Source organism: Notechis scutatus, chromosome 14, assembly GCF_049901735.1.
Source record: "Notechis scutatus isolate UNSWTSFEM ecotype Mainland chromosome 14, rNotScu1.2, whole genome shotgun sequence".
NCBI classification, from domain to species: Eukaryota; Metazoa; Chordata; class Lepidosauria; order Squamata; family Elapidae; genus Notechis; species Notechis scutatus.
Genome location: NC_142022.1, coordinates 5,749,110 through 5,768,251, shown reverse-complemented (window position 1 = coordinate 5,768,251; position 19,142 = coordinate 5,749,110). Strand labels below are relative to the sequence as shown.

The following is a 19,142-nucleotide window of genomic DNA, read 5'->3' as shown; positions in this document are numbered from 1 at the left end:
TAGAGCAAAGTTTTTTCTTTTACTGAAAATCCGAAGTGGAAGCTACAGGTTGAATTCTGAATCTAAAGAATTTGGCGCGCAGATCACATATACAAAGGGATGGAGTTGTTCCCACCCCCCAAAGTCCAAAAGACTCTTCCAATTAAAAGTTCTGAATATGGTCATGTGGCCATCTTCAGGTGGTGATGAGGCCTCTGTCCGTTGACCTTGGCATATTTTGATAAAACTTCGCAGCTGCTGCGCAAAGGATAGAAAAAGCTAGGCAAGGAAATAGAAACTTAAGAACAGGAATTTATACTCCCCCTCCTCCTTCCCATTTACAGCATAGGAATGTAACACCTCCAGTTTTCTTCCCCTCCAATTCCCCCCCCCCTTACTAATGACAGCCGAAAGATGGAGCAGTAAGAGAGATGCAAAGCAGCACAAAAGATGTAGAAGAGATCATCTTGAAGGCTGATATAGCGCTTCGTCTCCTGCCTTTGGCCCCAGGACTGCCCACACTTGGCACTTCCCTGTCATCCAAGATGGGTTCAACCTGGGAGAAGGAGGGACACCCTCGTCTGTGCTCCGTAATGGTCCCCTGGCAGGGTCGGGGGGATGTGGCATGGACCTCGGCTTGTCAAGAAAGGCCAGGAAAGTGAATCCCCTGTTCTGTTTAAAAAAAAAAAACAACCCTCATTTCTTACTTTAAAAACTACAAAAGGGGAGGGGAGGGGAAGAGGAGAAAGGAGGGAAGGGAAATGGTGTGAAAAAGGAGGGAAGGAAGCAAGGAAGGAAAGAGGAGGAGGGGGAGAAGGAGGAGAAGGAGGGAAGGAAAAGGGAGGGAGGGAAGGAAGGAAGATCAGGAGGAGGAGAGAGGAGGGAGGAAGGAGAACAGCAGGAGGAGGAAGAGAGGGAGGAAGAAGGAAAAAGGACGGAGGGAAAGAAGGAAGAACAGGAGGAGGAGAGAGGAGGAAGGAAGGAGAACAGCAGGAGGAGGAGGAGGAAGGAAGGAAGGAGAACAGGAGAAGGGGAGAAGGAAGGAAAAGGGAGGGAGGGAGGGAAGCAAGAACAGGAGGAGGAGGAAGGAAGAAGAACAGCAGGAGGAGGAAGAGAGGGAGGGAAGGAAGAAGGAAGAACAGGAGGAGGAGGGAGAGGAGGAAGGAAGGAGAACGGCAGGAGGAGGAGGAGAGGGAAGGAAGGAAAAAGGACGGAGGGAAAGAAGGAAGAACAGGAGGAGGAGAGAGGAGGAAGGAAGGAGAACAGCAGGAGGAGGAGGAGGAAGGAAGGAGAACAGGAGAAGGGGAGAAGGAAGGAAAAGGGAGGGAGGGAAGGAAGCAAGAACAGGAGGAGGAGAAGGAAGGAAGGAGGGAAAGGGGAGAAGGGAGGGAGGGAAGGGAGGAAAAGGGAGGGAAGGAAGAAAGGGGGAAGAAATGAGAAGGAGGAGGGAGAAGGAGGGGAAGGAAGGAAAAGGAGGATGGAGGGAGAGGGGAGGGAGGGAGGGAGGGGTGGAAGGAAGGAAGGAAGGAAGGAAGGAAGGAAGGAAGGAAGGAAGGAAGGAAGGAAGGAAGGAAGGGAGGATGGAGGGAGAGATGGAGGGAGGGAGGGGTGGAAGGAAGGAAGGAAGGAAGAAAAGAAGACTTGTCAAACTTTTCAAGTTAAGGCTGATCTCCATGACAATTTTGGAAGATAATAAATGAGTTCCAATGTTGCCTTGAAAAGAGGCCACCAGGTTAAGAAAGAATACGGTTTTCTGCATCGCTCATCGCATGAACACAAGCAGTGTTTGTGTTATTCCAGATGGACTGGTCAGCCAGTTTGGAGAACAAAGCCACCCTGTTAAGGGTAAGGTCAACCCAGCTGAGATGTATTTTTATCCATTGACCATCCAAAACTAGGATCAACATTCATTCTGCTCAAAGCAAAATCCAAATAGCTGACTTTTCGGGAACAACATGTTGTTGAGTCATCCAATTTCACAAAAAGATGTTTCTCCTGGAGCATCTGACAGGCAGCTCCAGCTGTGAATCGCCTGACTCTTCACACTTTGCCAGAATCAACACACAAAGCACTGGTTTTGTTCCTCCAGAAGAAAACAAATCCATCAAAGGCAATTTAAGGGCCTGTCAATCCGGCCCAAACCAGCCGTCCATGGTCCTGGAGAAGATTTCCAGATCCGGGTTTGCAAAGGTCTAAAGAGCCACTAGAGGGCAGGAACAAAAGCTGGGAAGAAAAAATAAATAAACTCTTTGTCTCCACCTAGTGTTAAGTTGTATATTAGCACTCTTTTTTCTTTCTTTTTTTGGCAGAGCTGTTGGTTTGCAAAGCCAGTTTGCAGCCACCCGCCGAGCTCCGCTTCTCACGGACCAAACTCTTGGAAAACTCAAGAGTTATGGAGGTCAGTTCTAGAGATTAACTGAGCCATCTGTGGGGGGGAAAATGGCCTGGAAATGCAGTATGACCCTGAACCCCCTCCCATATAAAGGGAAATGAAACAGAAAATTAGTCCACATGGTTGAGAAACAATTATTTCTGTGTTAAATTCTAGGTGGTCCTCAAGTTATGACAGTAACAGAGCCTGCCCATTATAGTCATAAGTCATAACCATCATAAAATGAATTTGTTCATATGACCGACCTAATTTCATGACCTTTTTTGCAAATATTGAGAGCCCATTGTTCAGCCTGGTGCAATTTTGCCTCAAACCAGAAATAAGTGCCAGTTTTTTTGGCAAAATCATCCTAAAATGCAATCAAGTGACCACCAGACACTGTCAAGTGGCTCTAAAATGTGATTGTGTCACTGAGTGCCCGAAGAGAGTCATGTGATTGGAGTACAATTGTCAGAACGTCAGATCTGGGTTGTAATTCACCTCCTTCAAGTTGGTTATAAGTCAAGGACTAGCCATCTCTTCCACTTCAGGAAGAGTTTTCTGACTGGAAATTGGAAGAATTAAACCAGTGGCCATTTTGTGATGATTTTTTCACATCCTTGAACTCGGCTCCCTAACTCACAGAGGAAGGAGTTTTAAAAAAAAATGTTCTTGAGAAATTAAAAACACAATCCTTTCAGCCGTTCCAAGAAAGTTTCACACCAATTTGCACTACTCAAGTGACCCTGGGGGCATAGACAAACCTCCAAGTGGCCTTAGCGATTCTCAGAGAGAGTACTAATGACCAGAGGATTGCAAAAAAAAACCTTCCATTCTCCTGAAGAAGCTTCTTGAATCAGAAGCAAAACATCTTCAAGGAAAAGCAAAGAAAGTCCAGTTTAATTTTGAAAACAAAAAAAAGCGGGGGGGATCTCTATAGACATTGAGTTAAGGAAGAATCTCTTTGGATGACTTCTACACACCCTGAAGCCCACCCCAAATATTTGTGGTTTGGATTCCACCCCAATCACGCTGCAGGATCCATTTAGACCCAGCCCTGGAGGCTACATATTTGCAGAGCGGCTGGTTTGCAAAGCCAGTTTGCAGCCACCCGCCGAACTCTGTTTCTCGCAGACCAAATTCCCTCTCCAACCTCTTGTCTGTTTCTTTTCCCCCCCGCAAGCACGGTGAAAAATGGCCCCGTGGTGGCTCTGCTTGCTCCTCTTTGCCGGTCTCTCAAAAACGTCTCTCCAGGAAGGTGAGTATCTATCGATTCACCAAAGATAGTCGAGCAGCCCAATTCGACATGCAAGATTTAAAACCAACCATGGAAAAGATCCAGGCCCAGAAGGTTGAGCTGCTTGACTTGACTTTCTATTTGGCTTTTGACTTTACTTCTTACTTTATTTTATTTTTTTACTCTTTGCTTTGTGTTTTACTTTACTTTGTGTCTTCCTTTCCTTTCCTTCTGTTCTAGATCCATTTCCTTCCTTTCCTTCCCTCTCTCTGTTGGTCCTTCCTCCCTCCCTCCCTCCCTCTCATTTTATCTTCCCTTCCCTCTCCTAGTCCTTCCTTCCCCTGTTCTATCTTTCTTTTCCCTTCCTTCCTTCTCTCTGTTCGTCCTGCCTCCCTCCCTCCTCCCATTCTATCTTTCCTTTCTACCTTTCCTGCCCTCCCCTCTCCTTAGTCCTTCCTTCCTCCCAATCTCCCGTTCTTTTCCTTTCTTTTCCTTCCCTTCCCTTCCCTCTCTCCTAATCTTTCCTCCCTCCCTTCCATTCCTTTTCCTTTCCTTCCCTTTCTCTCAGTCTTTCCTCCCTCTCTCCCTCCCATTCTCCCTTTCTTTTCCTTTCTTTTCTTTTTTTCTTCCCTCCCCTCTCCTTAGTCCTTCCTTCCTCCCATTCTCCCATTCTTTTCCTTTCTTTCCTTTCCTTTCTTTTCCTTTCCTTTCTTTTCCTTCCCTTCCCTCTCTCCTAATCTTTCTTCCCTTCCTTCCATTCCCTTTTCCTTTCCTTCCCTTTCTTTCAGTCTTTCCTCCCTCCCTCCCATTCTCCCTTTCTTTTCCTTTCCTTTCTTTTCCTTCCCTTCCCTTCCCTCTTTCCTAATCTTTCCCCCTCCCTTCCATTCTCTTTTCCTTTTCTTCCCTTTCTCTCAGTCTTTCCTCCCTCCCATTCTCCCTTTCTTTTCCTTTCTTTCCTTCCCTTCCCCTCTCTCTCAGTCCTTCCTCTCTCGCCTTCTCCTTCTCCCTTTCTTTTCCTTTCTTTCGTTCCCTTTCCTCTCCTTCCACCCATTCTCCCTTTCTTTTCCTTTCTTTCCCTTTCCTTTCCCTTTCTCTCAGTCCTTCCTCTCTCTCTCTCCCATTCTCCCTTTCTTTCCTTTCCTTTCCTTTCCTTTCTTTTCTTTTCTTTTCTTTTCCTTCCCTTCCCTTCTCTCTCTCTTACTCTTTCATCCCTCCCTTCCATTCTCACTTTTCCTTTCCTTCCCTCCCCTTTCTCTCAGTCCTTCCTCTCTCTCCCTCCCATTCTCCCTTTCTTTTCCGTTCTTTTCCTTCCCTTCCCTTCTCTTTTCTCTCTCTCTTAATCTTTCCTCTTTCCATTCCACTCTCTTTTCCTTCCCTTCCCTTCTCTTTTCTCTCTCTTAATCTTTCCTCTTTCCATTCCTCTCTTTTCCTTCCCTTCCCTTCTCTTTTCTCTCTCTCTTAATCTTTCCTCTTTCCATTCCACTCTCTTTTCCTTCCCTTCCCTTCTCTTTTCTCTCTCTCTTAATCTTTCCTCTTTCCATTCCACTCTCTTTTCCTTCCCTTCCCTTCTCTTTTCTCTCTCTCTTAATCTTTCCTCTTTCCATTCCACTCTCTTTTCCTTCCCTTCCCTTCTCTTTTCTCTCTCTCTTAATCTTTCCTCTTTCCATTCCACTCTCTTTTCCTTCCCTTCCCTTTCCTTCCTCCCTCCCAGTCTCCTTTCTTTTCCTTCCCTTCCCTTCCCTCTTTCTCTTAATCTTTCCTCCCTTTCCTTCCCTTTCCCTCTCTCTCTCTCTCTGACTCTCTCCCATTCTCCCTTTTCTTTTCCTTTCTTTTCCTCTCAAGCCAGCAGAAGCTCAAGTGACTTCAAAAGGGAGTTATTTGGGGAGGGAAAATGGGCCTTCGGTGCAACGACATCGCTAATCAAACGCATATATTGCTGGAATTATGAGCGCTGTCGTGTTTTTTAAGAAACTACGTCAACGCGGGGTATTATATATGCTTGGAATTTGGAGGTGGCTAACGACGGTAGGTAGCTGAAAGGCAGTGGGACATTGCAAATAAGGGATGAAAATGGCATTTCCTCTTAATAGGAGGTTAATGGGAAAGGAAATGATTTATGTGATACAAATTATTTAATTAGTTGGTAGCCATAAAGGAAGCAGGGAAGAGTCAGCTGGTTCGGGCAGATGCTGATAAGGAAATATTTCATTTTTCCACTTGCAACCGGAGGCAGCAGCGACATCCTAACATTAATATTTTAAAAAAACGGTATGTCAAAAATCATTTGTTTTTTCCGACTTCCTTGCTTGTAAGACTTGCGAAGAGCAGGGGGCCAAAACTTGTTGTTTTATCACGTAGGGCGTCCGTAGAAAAGGGAACGGCTCTCTTGTTTGCTGCCTACCTGAATTTTTTTTCATTATTTCTCAGAAATAATCTATTCCAGCACATCAGATATTCACACACGGGGCTGTGTCTCAATGGTGGTATTGAATGTTTTTTTTACTACCCGTTCTGCGGGCGTGGCTTGGCTTGGTGGGCGTGGCAGGAGAAGGATATACTGCAAAATCCCCCTTCCCTCCCCACCCCACTAACCTGCTTTCCAGCTCCATTCTCCTGTGCAGGGCAGTCAAAGAAGAGCCAGCCGATCAGCTGTGGGTGTGGCTTGGTGGGCGTGGTGTTCTGTGGGCGTGGCTTGGCTTGGTGGGCGTGGCAGGGAAGGATATTCTGCAAAATCCCCTTCCTCCCCACCCCACTAACCTGCTTTCCAGCTCCATTCTCCTGTGCAGGGCAGTCAAAGAAGACCCAGCCGATCAGCTGTGGGTGTGGCTTGGTGGGCGTGGTGTTCTGTGGGCGTGGCTTGGCTTGGTGGGTGTGGCAGGGGAAGGATACTGTAAAATCTCCATTCCCTCCCCACCCCACTAACCTGCTTTCCAGCTCCATTCTCCTGTGCAGGGCAGTCAAAGAAGACCCAGCCAATCAGCTGTGGGTGTGGCTTGGTGGGTGTGGTGTTCTGTGGGCGTGGCTTGGCTTGGTGGGTGTGGCAGGGGAAGGATACTGTAAAATCTCCATTCCTTCTTCACCCCACTAACCTGCTTTCCAGCTCCGTTCTCCTGTGCAGGGCAGTCAAAGAAGACCCAGCCGATCAGCTGTGGGTGTGGCTTGGTGGGCGTGGTGTTCTGTGGGCGTGGCTTGGCTTGGTGGGTGTGGCAGGGAAGGATACTGTAAATCTCCATTCCCTCCCCACCTCACTAACCTGCTTTCCAGCTCCATTCTCCTGTGCAGGGCAGTCAAAGAAGAGCCAGCCGATCAGCTGTGGGTGTGGCTTGGTGGGCGTGGTGTTCTGTGGGCGTGGCTTGGCTTGGTGGGTGTGGCAGGGGAAGGATATTCTGCAAAATCCACCCTCCCTCCCCACCCCACTAACCTGCTTTCCAGCTCCATTCTCCTGTGCAGGGCAGTCAAAGAAGCCCCAGCCGATCAGCTGTGGGTGTGGCTTGGTGGGCGTGGTGTTCTGTGGGCGTGGCTTGGCTTGGTGGGCGTGGCAGGGGAAGGATATACTGCAAAATCCCCCTTCCCTCCCCACCCCACTAACCTGCTTTCCAGCTCCATTCTCCTGTGCAGGGCAACCAAAGGAGACCCTGCCAATCATCTGGGACTCGACGGGAGGCAGAGAATAGGTGGGGTTGGTGGGGCCAGTCAGAGGTCGGATTGGCCGGTTCTCCAAACTACTCAATATTTCCTCTATCGGTTCTCCAGAACTGGTCAGAACCGGCTGAATAACCACCTCTGCTGTATCTGCTTCTCCAGCCCCACAGTTCCTTCTTCCCTCCTTCTCCCTCCCTTCTTCCTTTCCATTCTCTCTTCCACTCCCTTCCACTTTTCCTCCTTTCCTCCCTCCCTCCCTCCTTCTCCCTTCCTTCCTTCCCTGCCTCCCTCCCTCCCTGTGGCTTTTTCGGATCATAATCCGATGCTACCACTGAGTTAAAGGGTTGACATAATCAATCAATTAATCAATCAGAATAGACATGGAAGGGACCTGGGAGGTCTTCTAGTCCAACCCCTACTCAACCAGGAGACCCTATATATCATTGCAGACAAACAGCCGTCCAGTATCTTCTTTAAAAAAAAACACGCAGTGATGGAGCACCCACAACTTCTGGTGGCAAGCAGTTCCACTGGTTTATTGTTCTCCCTGTGAGGATTTTTTTTCCTTAGTTCCAGGTTGCTTCTTGTCCTGTCAGTGGTGGGATTCAAAAAAATTTACTACCATTTCTGTGGGCGTGGCTTGGTGGGCGTGGCAGGGGACAGATACTGCAAACTCCCCCTTCCCTCCCCCGCCCCCACTAACCTGCTTTCCAGCTCCGTTCTCCTGTGCAGGGCAACCAAAGAAGACCCAGCCAATCAGCTGGGACTCGGGAGGCGGAGAATAGATATGGGGGCGGGGCCAACCAAAGGTGATATTTACCAGTTCTCCAAACTACTCAAAATTTCCACTACCGGTTCTCAAGAACCGGTCAGAACCGGCGGAATACCACCTCTTCTTCCGGTGCTTTGGAGAATAATTTGGCTCCCTCTTTTTTGGGGCAGCCCCTCAAATATTGGAAGATGCTCTCCTGTCTCCCCTGGTCCTTCTCTTCCCTAGACTAGCCAGGCCCAGTTCCTGCAACGGTTCTTCATATGTTTTAATCTCCAGGCCTTTGATCATCTTGGATAGATCCAGATTAACAGTTGGAAGGGACCTTGTAGGTCATCTAGTCTAACCCCCACCCAAGCACGACACCCTGATTCTTCTCTTCCCTAGACTAGCCAGGCCCAGTTCCTGCAACGGTTCTTCATATGTTTTAATCTCCAGGCCTTTGATCATCTTGGATAGATCCAGATTAACAGTTGGAAGGGACCTTGTAGGTCATCTAGTCTAACCCCCCACCCAAGCACGACACCCTGATTCTTCTCTTCCCTAGACTAGCCAGGCCCAGTTCCTGTAACGGTTCTTCGTATGTTTTAGCCTCCAGTCCCCTAATCCTCCTGGTTGCTCTTCTCTGCACTTTTTCTAGAGTCTCGGTGCCTTTTTTGTAACGTGGAGAGCAGCCTTCCAGGTGTGGCCTTACTAAAGGCTTTACAAAGCGGGGACTAATCCTTCACGTGATGTTGATTCTATGGCCTCTGTTGACACAACCCGTCAGTTGTGTTTGCGGCTTTTCACCGCAGGTCTGAAAGCTCTCCTGCGAGTGGGGCGGGCAAAGGGCTCCCAGCCTGCCAATGGGATCAGATCAGGGAGAAGAAAGAAAGAAAGAGATTCGCACTCGCTGCTCTTCGCTGGGGGGGGCGGGGGTGGAATTGCATCAGGAATTGGAGAGAGCAGCATGCAGGCCGATAATTAGCCTGATCTGGAAGCTTCTCTAGGTAGATAAATCCCACACCTGCTAACGCATGCACAACATGGTGGTGAGATGTTATTCCAACGTATAATTTATGGAGCTGTGAGACTTGGCAAGGGCAGAAAAAGCGAAGGGGAGGAAGGGAAACCGGGGAGGGAAGGCAGAATATCCACAGGGGTGACTGGCTAACATCTGTGGCAGAACTCTGAACATTCCCATAATTCTATTATCCTGCATATTAATACAAAATATTATATCGTTATCCTAGTATATTGCAACGCTATTATTCTATGTTCTATGTTCTGTTCTTCCCATTAGCCAAAAAGGTAACTTCTGATTATTTTCCTTCCTTCTTTCTTTCTTTCTTTCTTTCTTTCTTTCTTTCTTTCTTTCTTTCTTTCTTTCTTTCTTTCTTTCTTTCTTTCTTTCTTTTCTCTCTCTCCCTGTTTTTTCCTCTTTCTTTTTTCTGTGTCTTCCTTCTTTCCCTTCCTCTCTCCCTCCCATCTTCCTTTCTTCTTTCCTCCCTCCCTCCCTCCCATCTTCCTCCCTCCTCCTTCTCTCTCCTCCAGCTTCCTTCCTTTCATCTTCCTCCCTCCCTTCTTCCCTCCTCCCTCCTGTCTTCCTTCCTTCCTTCCCTCCTCTTCCTTCTCTCTCTCTCTCTCTCTCCCTCACACACACACACACACACACCACCTGCACTTCCAAAACGCAACCCAAACATTCTCTAGACCAATTAAGCAAATTGGCAGCCTTTATGTACAGGGGAGAGACTTTTCGTGGGAGAAAGTTGGTCTCTTTCATAACCCAAAGATGGCCGCTCGCTGTCCCCACTCTTGACTGAGTCACTCGGGTGGGATCCAAACTTTTGGCCGTTGGCTATTTTTTTTTTTTCACGCCCGTTGGGGAGCCCAAGCCTTCTCACTTCGGCAGGCGCAGATGTTGGAAGGTGCCACAATCACATCTCCGTGGGTTTCGTAATACAGCTCTCGCCAGTCGATGAGCGGATGGGGCACCACCCGGTTGTGCCAAACCCGGCAGATTTCATCCGGTTGCAGGACCCGGTCCCAGAAATAGACATCTTCGATCTCGCCCACAAAGCACTGGTTGGCATCAAACTGTCCACCGAAGGAGTCCTGTTCTTGGCCCAGGATGATGGAAGCGTTGCCTTGGACAACAAGGTCTTTCATGATGATTTTTCGAGGTAAGGGTTGCCCGTTCCACCACAAACCTGCCAATCCGGTCTTGGACTCCCAGGTGAAACAGAGGTGGTCCTTGCAGGTGGACGACGGGCGTGTGTTGGAGATGTCAAAGTTGACGATGCCTTGTTTCATGAAGACGCTCAAGAGGTTTGGCTTGTTGGTGTGGAGCAAGAATTCGTTGTCGTCCCCCTTGGTAGCGTAAGAGAAGAGGGCAAACGGACGCACCACCTCCGTCTGGAACCTTTCGCACACCGTGAAGCTGGTCAGGGGCTTCTGGAGGTCCATCTTCAACCTCACGAAGACTAAGTTTGTAACCAACGGGAACACAAAGGCTTTTCCTTCAAGATCTGGGATGAAACCAACAGAGGAACCATGAATGGTCCTGTCTCCCTCTAAGGAACATGTCCTAAGCATGCCTTCTGCTTCAATCATTGACAATTTGACGCTCCCCAACCTACATTGAGGTGCTACAGAAAGCTTTCTGACCCGAAGCGTCACTCTGGTCTTCTCATTTTCTGACATCTCAACGTCAAGACCGCTGAGCCTTTTCCTTAAATAGACATTGATCTTTCCCAGAGTGCCATGGGGGAGGAAGGAAACCCCATTTTTTTGTGAAATGTTCTGATGCAGAACAGAAAGTTTTTTTTTTTTAAAAAAAAGATGAAAATTAAAAGTCTGGATGTCCCCATCGCTGTTCTCCAAGAACAGATATGGTCTTTGAAGGGGTTTCTATGATAGGGGATGCTCGCGTTTCATATCAGGCATCAGATCAAAGAATGGAATAGTAACAATTGTGATGATTACAACAATAAAACCTTAACAGCGGGAGGAGGAGGAGGAGGAGGAGGAGGAGGAGGAGGAGGAGGAGGAGGAGGAGGAGGAGGAGGAGGAGGAGGAGGAGGAGGAGGAGGAGGAGAGGGGTCTGTGGGGTCCTTGGTGCTCTCTGAGCTTCCTTGTTTTCTTGCAAATGTTTTATAACCCAAGTAACATCATCAGTGCTGGAAGTGAATGGAGGTTGTGGAGGGGAGGAGGAGATGGAGAAGGAGACAGAGAAGGAGAAGGAGACAGAGAAGGAGACAGAGAAGGAGAAGGAGACAGAGATGGAGAAGGAGACAGAGAAGGAGAAGGAGACAGAGAAGGAGAAGGAGACAGAGAAGGAGAAGGAGGAGACAAGGAGACAGAGAAGGAGACAGAGATGGAGAAGGAGACAGAGAAGGAGAAGGAGACAGAGAAGGAGAAGGAGACAGAGAAGGAGAAGGAGACAGAGAAAGAGAAGGAGACAGAGAAGGAGAAGGAGGAGACAAGGAGAAGAAGGAGAAGGAGATTCTTGGACCTGCTGAAAGGACTGTATTCACACCCATTTGCACTATTCAGGTGAGGGCACAGATAAACCCCCAAATGGCCTCAACAACTTGTAAAGGACGTGCATAAGCGCACAAACATGCCTACCGTCCCTGTCCTTTTGTCCCCAATTGTTAGTTCCAATATCTTATATTTAAACTTATGTTTATTCTTATTTCTATTGTATTATAAGCTTTTGACAATATAAATAAATAAATAATAACTCTCAGAGAGAGTTCTAACGACCAGAGGACCGCAAGGAACATCCATCCTTTCATTCTCCACTATTTACTCAGAACAGAAGAAGCTTCACTGAGGAGGAGAAGGGAAACGTCTTCGAGGAAAAAACCAAGAAAGTCCCATTGCCTTTTGAAAAAAGCTCCTTTGGGACAACCCTGGCTGAGAACCTCCATAAACTTTCGTGCCAATACTCACTTTCCTGGGAGAGCGTCGTGCCCAGCAGGTCCGACAGAAGGAGAAGGAAAGAGAAGGAGGTCTTCATGCTGAAGGCCCCTACCAGAAGGACTAAGAAGAGGAGATCAAATCCAGCTGGAGCCGAGCCTGCTTTGCAGATTTCAGCCTCCAAAGTCCTAGACTTTTATCCTGGGCTTAAAGGGGTGTGTCTAAATTCCCTGCCAGTCCAGATAAAGGAGATCATTTGTATTTTCAGATATGCAGCCCAGGTGTCTTTTCCTGTCCCCTTTCTGCCTTTCCAGCTGATTTTTAACTCCAATTCTCTCTTTCTCTCTCTCTCCCTCCCTCTCTCTGTTTCTCTGTCTCTCACTCTGTCCCTGTCTCTGTCTCTCTCTGTCTCTCTCTCTGCGTGTCTGTCTCTCTCTCTCTCTGTCCCTCCGACTCTGTCTCTGTTCTCTCTCTGTCTCTCTCTCTGCGTGTCTGTCTCTCTCTCTCTGTCCCTCCGACTCTGTCTCTGTTTCTCTCTCTTCTGTCTCTGTCTCTCTCTCTCTCTTCGTCTCTCTCTCTGTCTCTCTCTCTGTCTCTCTGACTCTGTCTCTCTGTCTCTCAGACTCTGTCTCTGTCTCTCTCTCTGTCTCTCTCTCTCTCTTTCTGTCTCTCAGTCTCTCTGTCTGTCTTTCTCTCTCTTTCTGTCTCTCTGTCTCTGTCTCTCTCTGTCCTTCCAACTCTGTCTCTGTCTGTCTCCGTGTGTGTGTGTGTGTCTCTGTCTCTCTCTCTGTCCTTCCAACTCTGTCTCTGTCTGTCTCTGTGTGTGTGTGTCTCTGTCTCTCAGTCTCTCTCTCTGTCTCTCTCTCTCTTTCTGTCTCTCAATCTCTCTGTCTGTCTTTCTCTCTCTTTCTGTCTCTCTGTCTCTGTCTCTCTCTGTCCCTCCAACTCTGTCTCTGTCTGTCTCTCTCTCTGTGTGTGTGTCTCTGTCTCTCAGTCTGTCTCTCTGTCTCTCTGTCTCTCTCTCTCTCTCTCTCACTGTCTCTCCATCTCTCTTTCTCTCTCTGCAAAGCCCAAAGTTTGCTTAGCAGAACAAGGTCAGAAGTCTCTCTTTTACAGGTGTTTATCTACTTATGTCCTGGCTTGGCTGCTTCTAAACCACAATTGTTCCCAAATCCACAATCCAGGATGTTAGGGGGAGGGGGGAGACCTTATTCCCCCCACCCCCCATGCTTTCACAATCTTTCTCCAGGAGATTCGATTCCTGCTGGCCCATATCGAGAAGTGCTGGGAGCGGGGCGGAAATAGAATTTCAGAAGCCCTTCAAAGCTACATTTTTCAGAAGTTCTCTTGGGCTCCCTTCTACACGTACCATGTATTCTTCATGAAACCTGTACAGGTAACTGGCTGGGGAATTCTGGGAGTTGAAGTCCACAAGTCTTAAAATCACCACATTTGGAGACCCTCCCTGGCCTTGGCTCAAATCTGCAAAATAGCACCGTGGGGCCAGGATTTAAGCCTCCTTCCTTTTGTTCAGGTGTAACCATCAGTGGGTGGGGCCTCTGTCTCAAAGCCACGCCCGCAGATTTTGACCCACACCACAAACCTCCCTGCAGAACTCCCCAAATTAATGTAATTGGTGGACCGTGTCCAGTTATGGTCACCACGATACACGCAAAAAAAGACACTGAAACTCAAGAACGAGTGCAGAGAAGAGCAACAACGATGATTAGGGGGCTGGAGGCTAAATTGTATGAAGAACGATTGAAGGAACTAGGTATGTCCAGTCTAAAGAAGAGGAGGATTAGGGGTGAAATGATGTCCCTCTTCCAATATTTGAGGGGCTGCCCCAAAGAAGAGGGAGTCAGTCTATTCTCGAAAGCCCCAGAAGGCAGGACAAGAAGCAACGGATGGAAACTAATCAAGGAGAGAAGCGACCTAGAACTCAGGAGGAATTTCCTAACAGGGAGGACAATTAACCAGTGGAACAGCTTGCCACTAGAAGCTGTAGCTGCTCCATCACTGGAGGTTTTTAAGAGGAGATTGTACGACCCTTTGTCTCAAATGGTATAGGGCCTCCTGCTTGAGCAGGGGTTCGACTAGAAGACCTCTTAAGGTCTCTTCCAAGTTCCAACTCTCAACTCTTACTAAGTGATCCCCACCTGGTGCCACCTTCACCATGTTTTAACCTAAGTCCTAATTACCACCTATGTGTGCCCCAACCCCCTTTAACAATATCATCGCATCAATAAAGAGCCAGTTCCAGCAGCCCCGCTGTTGTTGCAGAATCCATCCTCCTTCCCCGTAGTTGTTGCAGAATCCATCCTCCTTCCCCGTAGTTGTTGCAGAATCCATCCTCCTTCCCCGTAGTTGTTGCAGAATCCATCCTCCTTCCCCGTAGTTGTTGCAGAATCCATCCTCCTTCCCCGTAGTTGTTGCAGAATCCATCCTCAGCTCTGCTGAGTCATTCCAAAGCCATCGGCCAGCGCACAAGCAGAAATACAGATCCGGCTGCAGCAGAGTTAAGGTGACATGGCCAGCTGACTTGCTGCGAGGCATATTCCGAGCTGACGGGCTCTGGGTGAACTCAGACACCAACCCTGTTATTCTGTATTCTCTCCTCTCTCTTGTGGATCACCACGTTGCCTGGTATCCAACAAACATAAAGAAAAGGGATGGACAAAGTAGTAGGAAAATGCCCTGAACGATTGGTCTAATGCCAGGGCTGAGGTTGGCACACAGAGATCCAGCCAGCTGGCAATCTTAGCTGGCCGAGGACAGGATGACCAGTGAAAAGGGAAGGTCACCACTGTTGGTTTGCTGGGTGTGTTGCAAGAACCCATGAATGAACGCTGCAAGAGGGCAGCTCTTCAGAGGTGGGGTTTGGTCAAGAAAGATGGCCGCCATGGCAACGTAATGGAAGCGCCATACTCTCATGGCGTCCATCTTGATTTTTTTAGGCCACACCCCACAGACACTCCTCTGCAGTCCTCAACTTACAACCATAGGTCTTTTAATGATAAATCCCTTGCATCAGGGTAGAGTTGGGGCAACTGAATGAAACTGAGTGTTTAGTGGCCGGATAGCCTTCCTGTCACCGATGCGGAGTTTTGTTCAGCAGATATATTCTCATCGTGCCCAGAGAGAAAAATATCTGCTTCTACCTGGGATCGAACTCTCACAGCCTCCTGATTGTGAGGTGAGAGCTCCACCTTTAGGCCACCGCACCACTCACCGCATCTCCATGGTTAAAATTCAGGCACTTGACAACTGGTATGTATTTATGACAGTTGCAGGACCCTGAAGTCAGGTGATTGTCATTTGTGACCTTCTGACAAACAAAGTCAATGGGTGTGTGTGTGTGTGTGTGTGTGTGGTTCACTTAACAACCTTGTGACTCATTTAACAACTGCAGTGATCCACTTAACAACGGTGGCAAATCAAGGCGGTAAAATGGGACAACACTCCCTGATTGGTGGGAAAACTGCCTCGCTTGTGGTTGGTTGTAGGTCAAGAACTACCAGTAGCAAAACTCCAAATTAATTTATTATTATTAATTTAGTTAGCGCACGGCACTGCAAAGAGATTTGCCAACATGGGGATAAAATAAAAAAGAATGTCACTCTCTCAACCATAAGCACGTACACGCCTACACACTACCCTGGTTTTAGGGGTGGGATTCAACCAGGGTAACAACCGATTCGGTGAGCGCCAAACGCGTGCAGCGTTTGCAAGTCACCTTCCGCTGCAAGCCCTGTGTGTAAAACAGCTGATGCCGCGCAAATCAGATGAGCTGGAAAACCCGGAAATAAAGCACAGACTAGAGCCGGGGTGAATGGGTCGGCTCAGAGCAACCGGTTCTCCCGAACCGTCCCGAACCAGTACAATCCCTCCCGTTTGGTTTGAGTTTTCCAAGGAAATGTGTATGATGGAAATGTACTAAGACCAGAGGTGGGATTCAAATTTCTTAACAACCGGTTCTGTGTCCGTGGCCTAATTTGTGGGTGTGGCTTGCTGGTCATGTGACTGGGTGGGCATGGCTTGCTGACCGGGTGTTGCTTCGTGGGTCACGTGACTGGCTGAGCGTGGCTTGTATGTAAATATTTATGTAATTATTGCATTTTTTTATTTAAAAAAGAGCAACTTTTACCCAAAACCAGGCAAAGCAGGCAGGCAGATTGAGTTGCTCCCAGAAGCACAGATTCACTCAGAGATCCACCTTTCTGCCATCTGCTGCCTGAGTCTACACTGAAAAATAGAAGCTTCAGTCCTAAGGAAGGTTCAGCTCTGCTTTGAGATTAGCTAGACAGCAAGAAATCGAACGATTTCCTGCTTTCTAGCTAATCTAAAAATCTCCCGACACAGCTGATAGTTGGAACAGCTGATGGTCGGGAGGGAAAAGGAAAAATAGCACCTACCAAAAATTGGGCAAAGGCACAACGCAGGCCAGTTGGATGGCACGCATGCCAGATAAGGAATGAGTGGGCGGGGAGGGGTAGAGCCAGCCAGTGGCATGATTTGCCGGTTCTCCAATAACGACTGGTTCTATAGAACCAGTCTGACCAGGTAGAATCCGACCCCTGATTAAGACACAACCCAAATCAACTTGGCTTCTCTCTTTCCATTCCCCCAGATCTGGAGGGCTATTCCTTCGTCTTCTCCCACAAAGGCTACGTCACCTTGGAGATGGAGCAGCCTCATGACCTTCTCCAGAACATCACCATCTGCCTCTGTTCTTTCTCCGACTCGCCGTCCAAACAGGCCCTGTTCTCCTACGCCACCAAAGACCAAGACAAGGAAATCTTGATTTATAAGGTTCATGGCCTGGATGGCTTTTGGTGGTACACCGTCTACATCGGTGGCGTTCCTCAGCGCTTCCGAGTCCCGGATGCCTACCAAGACTGGCAGCGGATCTGCATCAAATGGGCATCGGAGTCAGGTGTCCTCACCTTTGAGTTCAATGGAAGGAAGTTGGCCAGGAAGGTGGTACGTCAAGGTTACTTCATCAGACCCCACGCTTTGGTCCAGCTTGGGCGAGCCCATCATGAGGACATCTTCTTCCAGGGAGAGATCCAGCAAGTATACATGTGGAACTATACTGTGAATGACTTCTCTAGTTACAATCCATCCATGATCGGATGGAACCACCTGAGCTATGAAACTCAAGGCAACGTGGTTCTGGATTCCTTTTACTGGCCATCAGGCACCTGTTAGATGTAAATCTGCACCTCGTCTCTTACTCCGGTCGTCTTTGGTCCTTCAAATCCATCCAGATCACCAGTCAAAACCCAGGAGGTTCATATCACATTTGATTACACCCAGAACTTGGCTCTCTGTACCATTTCCATTGGATCAGTTGTATCATCAGTTCAGACCTTTGAGACGGGGTGGTTTTCCAAAATCGTTGGTGGAGGGAGAAGGAAAGTAGCTTGGCTTGAAGGCCTCCAACTCAACCGTTCAACTGGACCAGTGGTGGGATTCAAATTTTTTTTACTACCGGTTCTCCATTCCCTCCCCACTCGGAGCTATTCAAACTTTCCACCACCGGTTCTTCAGAACTGGTCAGAACCTGCTGAATGCCACCTCTGAACCGGACCTCCTGAATTTCATTTTTCAGAAATTCAGTGGCTGGAGCTTTGAATCAAATGGGCAAATGGAAGAAGCCATAAGGTTCCCCAGTTTTGGGGGGTGGGGTCCGTTGCCCCTCACATTTAGGGTTCAGCCATTTTGTCACTCTTGGTGCTCTTTCAGCTTGCTGGTTTTCTTGTAGACGTTTCATGACCTAACTAGGTAACATCATCAGTGCTAGAAGGAGTGGGATTTGCAGAGAAGGAGGAGGAGGAGAAAGAGGACTGTGGCTTCCTTGGGGCCTTCTGAGCCTGGTCGCTTGCTTGCAGACATTTCACGCCCCAACTAGGTAACATTATCAGTGCTAGAGGAGAAAGGAGTTTGCTTTTACTTTTACATACTAGTGGTTTGCCCTGTCAGTGTTGGTGGGAGATTCCTGGTGGTTCCTGGATTAAGCCATTGTTTGCTGTAAGCTTGTTTGTCTGCATTGCTAGTTCCTTAATTGGGGTATTGTTTACCCAAGGAGACCACCCTCTCACCAGCATTCGACACTCTATGAACAGAGTTTAACACCAAGATTAATACTAGACCAACAATCAAGAAGTAAACAACACCTTCTTGATTGTTTGTCAAGTACCAATGCCAAGCAGCCATTCCTACCAGCACTGACAGGGCAAGCAAACCCCACTAGCACTGATGATATTACCTAGTTGGGTCATGAAACATCTGCAAGAGAACAACCAAGTCTGCGAAAGCACCAAGGACTCCTTATTTTAACCATAAGTTACAACTATTCTGTTCTGTTGGAATCTTGTATTTTCTTCCTCACTCCCCAAATTCTCTTCTGTGCTTTTATATGCATGAATCGCATGGTTAGTACTCCTGGTAGTAAGCATTAAATGAACATATTATGTGCCTGCAGTTTAAGCCAGTATAGACATAGCATTAAAAACAGCAGTAAAATTATACTCATCAATTATAACATCACAATATAAAATTATGACATCTAGATGAAGAGGCTCATAATATCAATCATTATTGATACATTAATACATTTGTTGAAGTTTTTGAAGGAATATAACCCCTTTAGCTTTGTGCAAGAATAATTATGGATAAGTCAACCCCCCCAAAAATCAAAGTCAGGTGAGAAAAGACAGTGAAATCTTCAAATATCCAAAGAACAAGATTTCTTTCCCCAAATGCATAAACCAAGAGGAACAGTTCTCAAATTAGAACTATAACTGAGTCCTGTAACTAGAGTTCTAAGTTGTGACGGTCAAAAATCAGATCCACACATGACCAGGCCTAATTTTATTCACTTTTTTTACAGAAATTGTTAAACAGACACAGCAATCATAAAGCAAAAAGGATGAGTGAACTCTGTGGTTCTTAAGCAAAGAAAAGAAAAGTGTGTGGGGTTTTTTTTTGCAAGAAATTGGAAGTAATTGTTGATTTCTAGCAAAACCACCAGCAGCCTTTAATAAATTCATCTGTGTATAACATCTTCAACTGGCATTGTGATTTTTGTCTGGAATTTCAGGGAGGCGACTTGAAATCCCAAAGGTTTGCACAGCCTCCAAGTCTGGTGTATGAATGATAGTTTATGAAACTAAGGGTATAGTTGTGAGTGTTGCAATTCAGAAAAAGGAGAAAGGGAGGAGTAAAGGAAGAGA

At 47.5% G+C, this 19,142-nt stretch overlaps 2 protein-coding genes across 2 annotated transcripts; one reads left to right on the top strand and one right to left on the bottom strand.

Annotated features, from left to right (window-relative positions):
* Positions 1-3,391: 3,391 nt before the first annotated feature.
* LOC113426513 (mucosal pentraxin-like) lies at positions 3,392-18,971 on the top strand. The gene is made up of 2 exons (XM_026688880.2): positions 3,392-3,608; positions 16,535-18,971. Exons 1-2 carry the CDS (start codon positions 3,545-3,547, stop codon positions 17,113-17,115), a joined length of 645 nt encoding a protein of 214 aa, XP_026544665.1. The 5' UTR covers positions 3,392-3,544; the 3' UTR covers positions 17,116-18,971.
* Positions 9,629-12,249, bottom strand: LOC148129509 (C-reactive protein-like). Its single transcript, XM_087943577.1, has 2 exons — positions 11,938-12,249; positions 9,629-10,508 (listed from the first exon to the last, which is right to left on the bottom strand). Exons 1-2 carry the CDS (start codon positions 12,002-12,004, stop codon positions 9,853-9,855), a joined length of 723 nt encoding a protein of 240 aa, XP_087799703.1. The 5' UTR covers positions 12,005-12,249; the 3' UTR covers positions 9,629-9,852.
* Positions 18,972-19,142: the final 171 nt, after the last annotated feature.

Bases quoted from the DNA above. Each gene is read 5' to 3' on its own strand.
- LOC113426513 (XM_026688880.2), top strand. From the start codon at position 3,545: ATGGCCCCGTGGTGGCTCTGCTTGCTCCTCTTTGCCGGTCTCTCAAAA. The intron at 3,609-16,534 runs GTGAGTATCTAT...CCATTCCCCCAG, and splicing joins AAAAACGTCTCTCCAGGAAG to ATCTGGAGGGCTATTCCTTC.
- LOC148129509 (XM_087943577.1), bottom strand. From the start codon at position 12,004: ATGAAGACCTCCTTCTCTTTCCTTCTCCTTCTGTCGGACCTGCTGGGC. The intron at 10,509-11,937 runs GTGAGTATTGGC...GTTTCATCCCAG, and splicing joins CACGACGCTCTCCCAGGAAA to ATCTTGAAGGAAAAGCCTTT.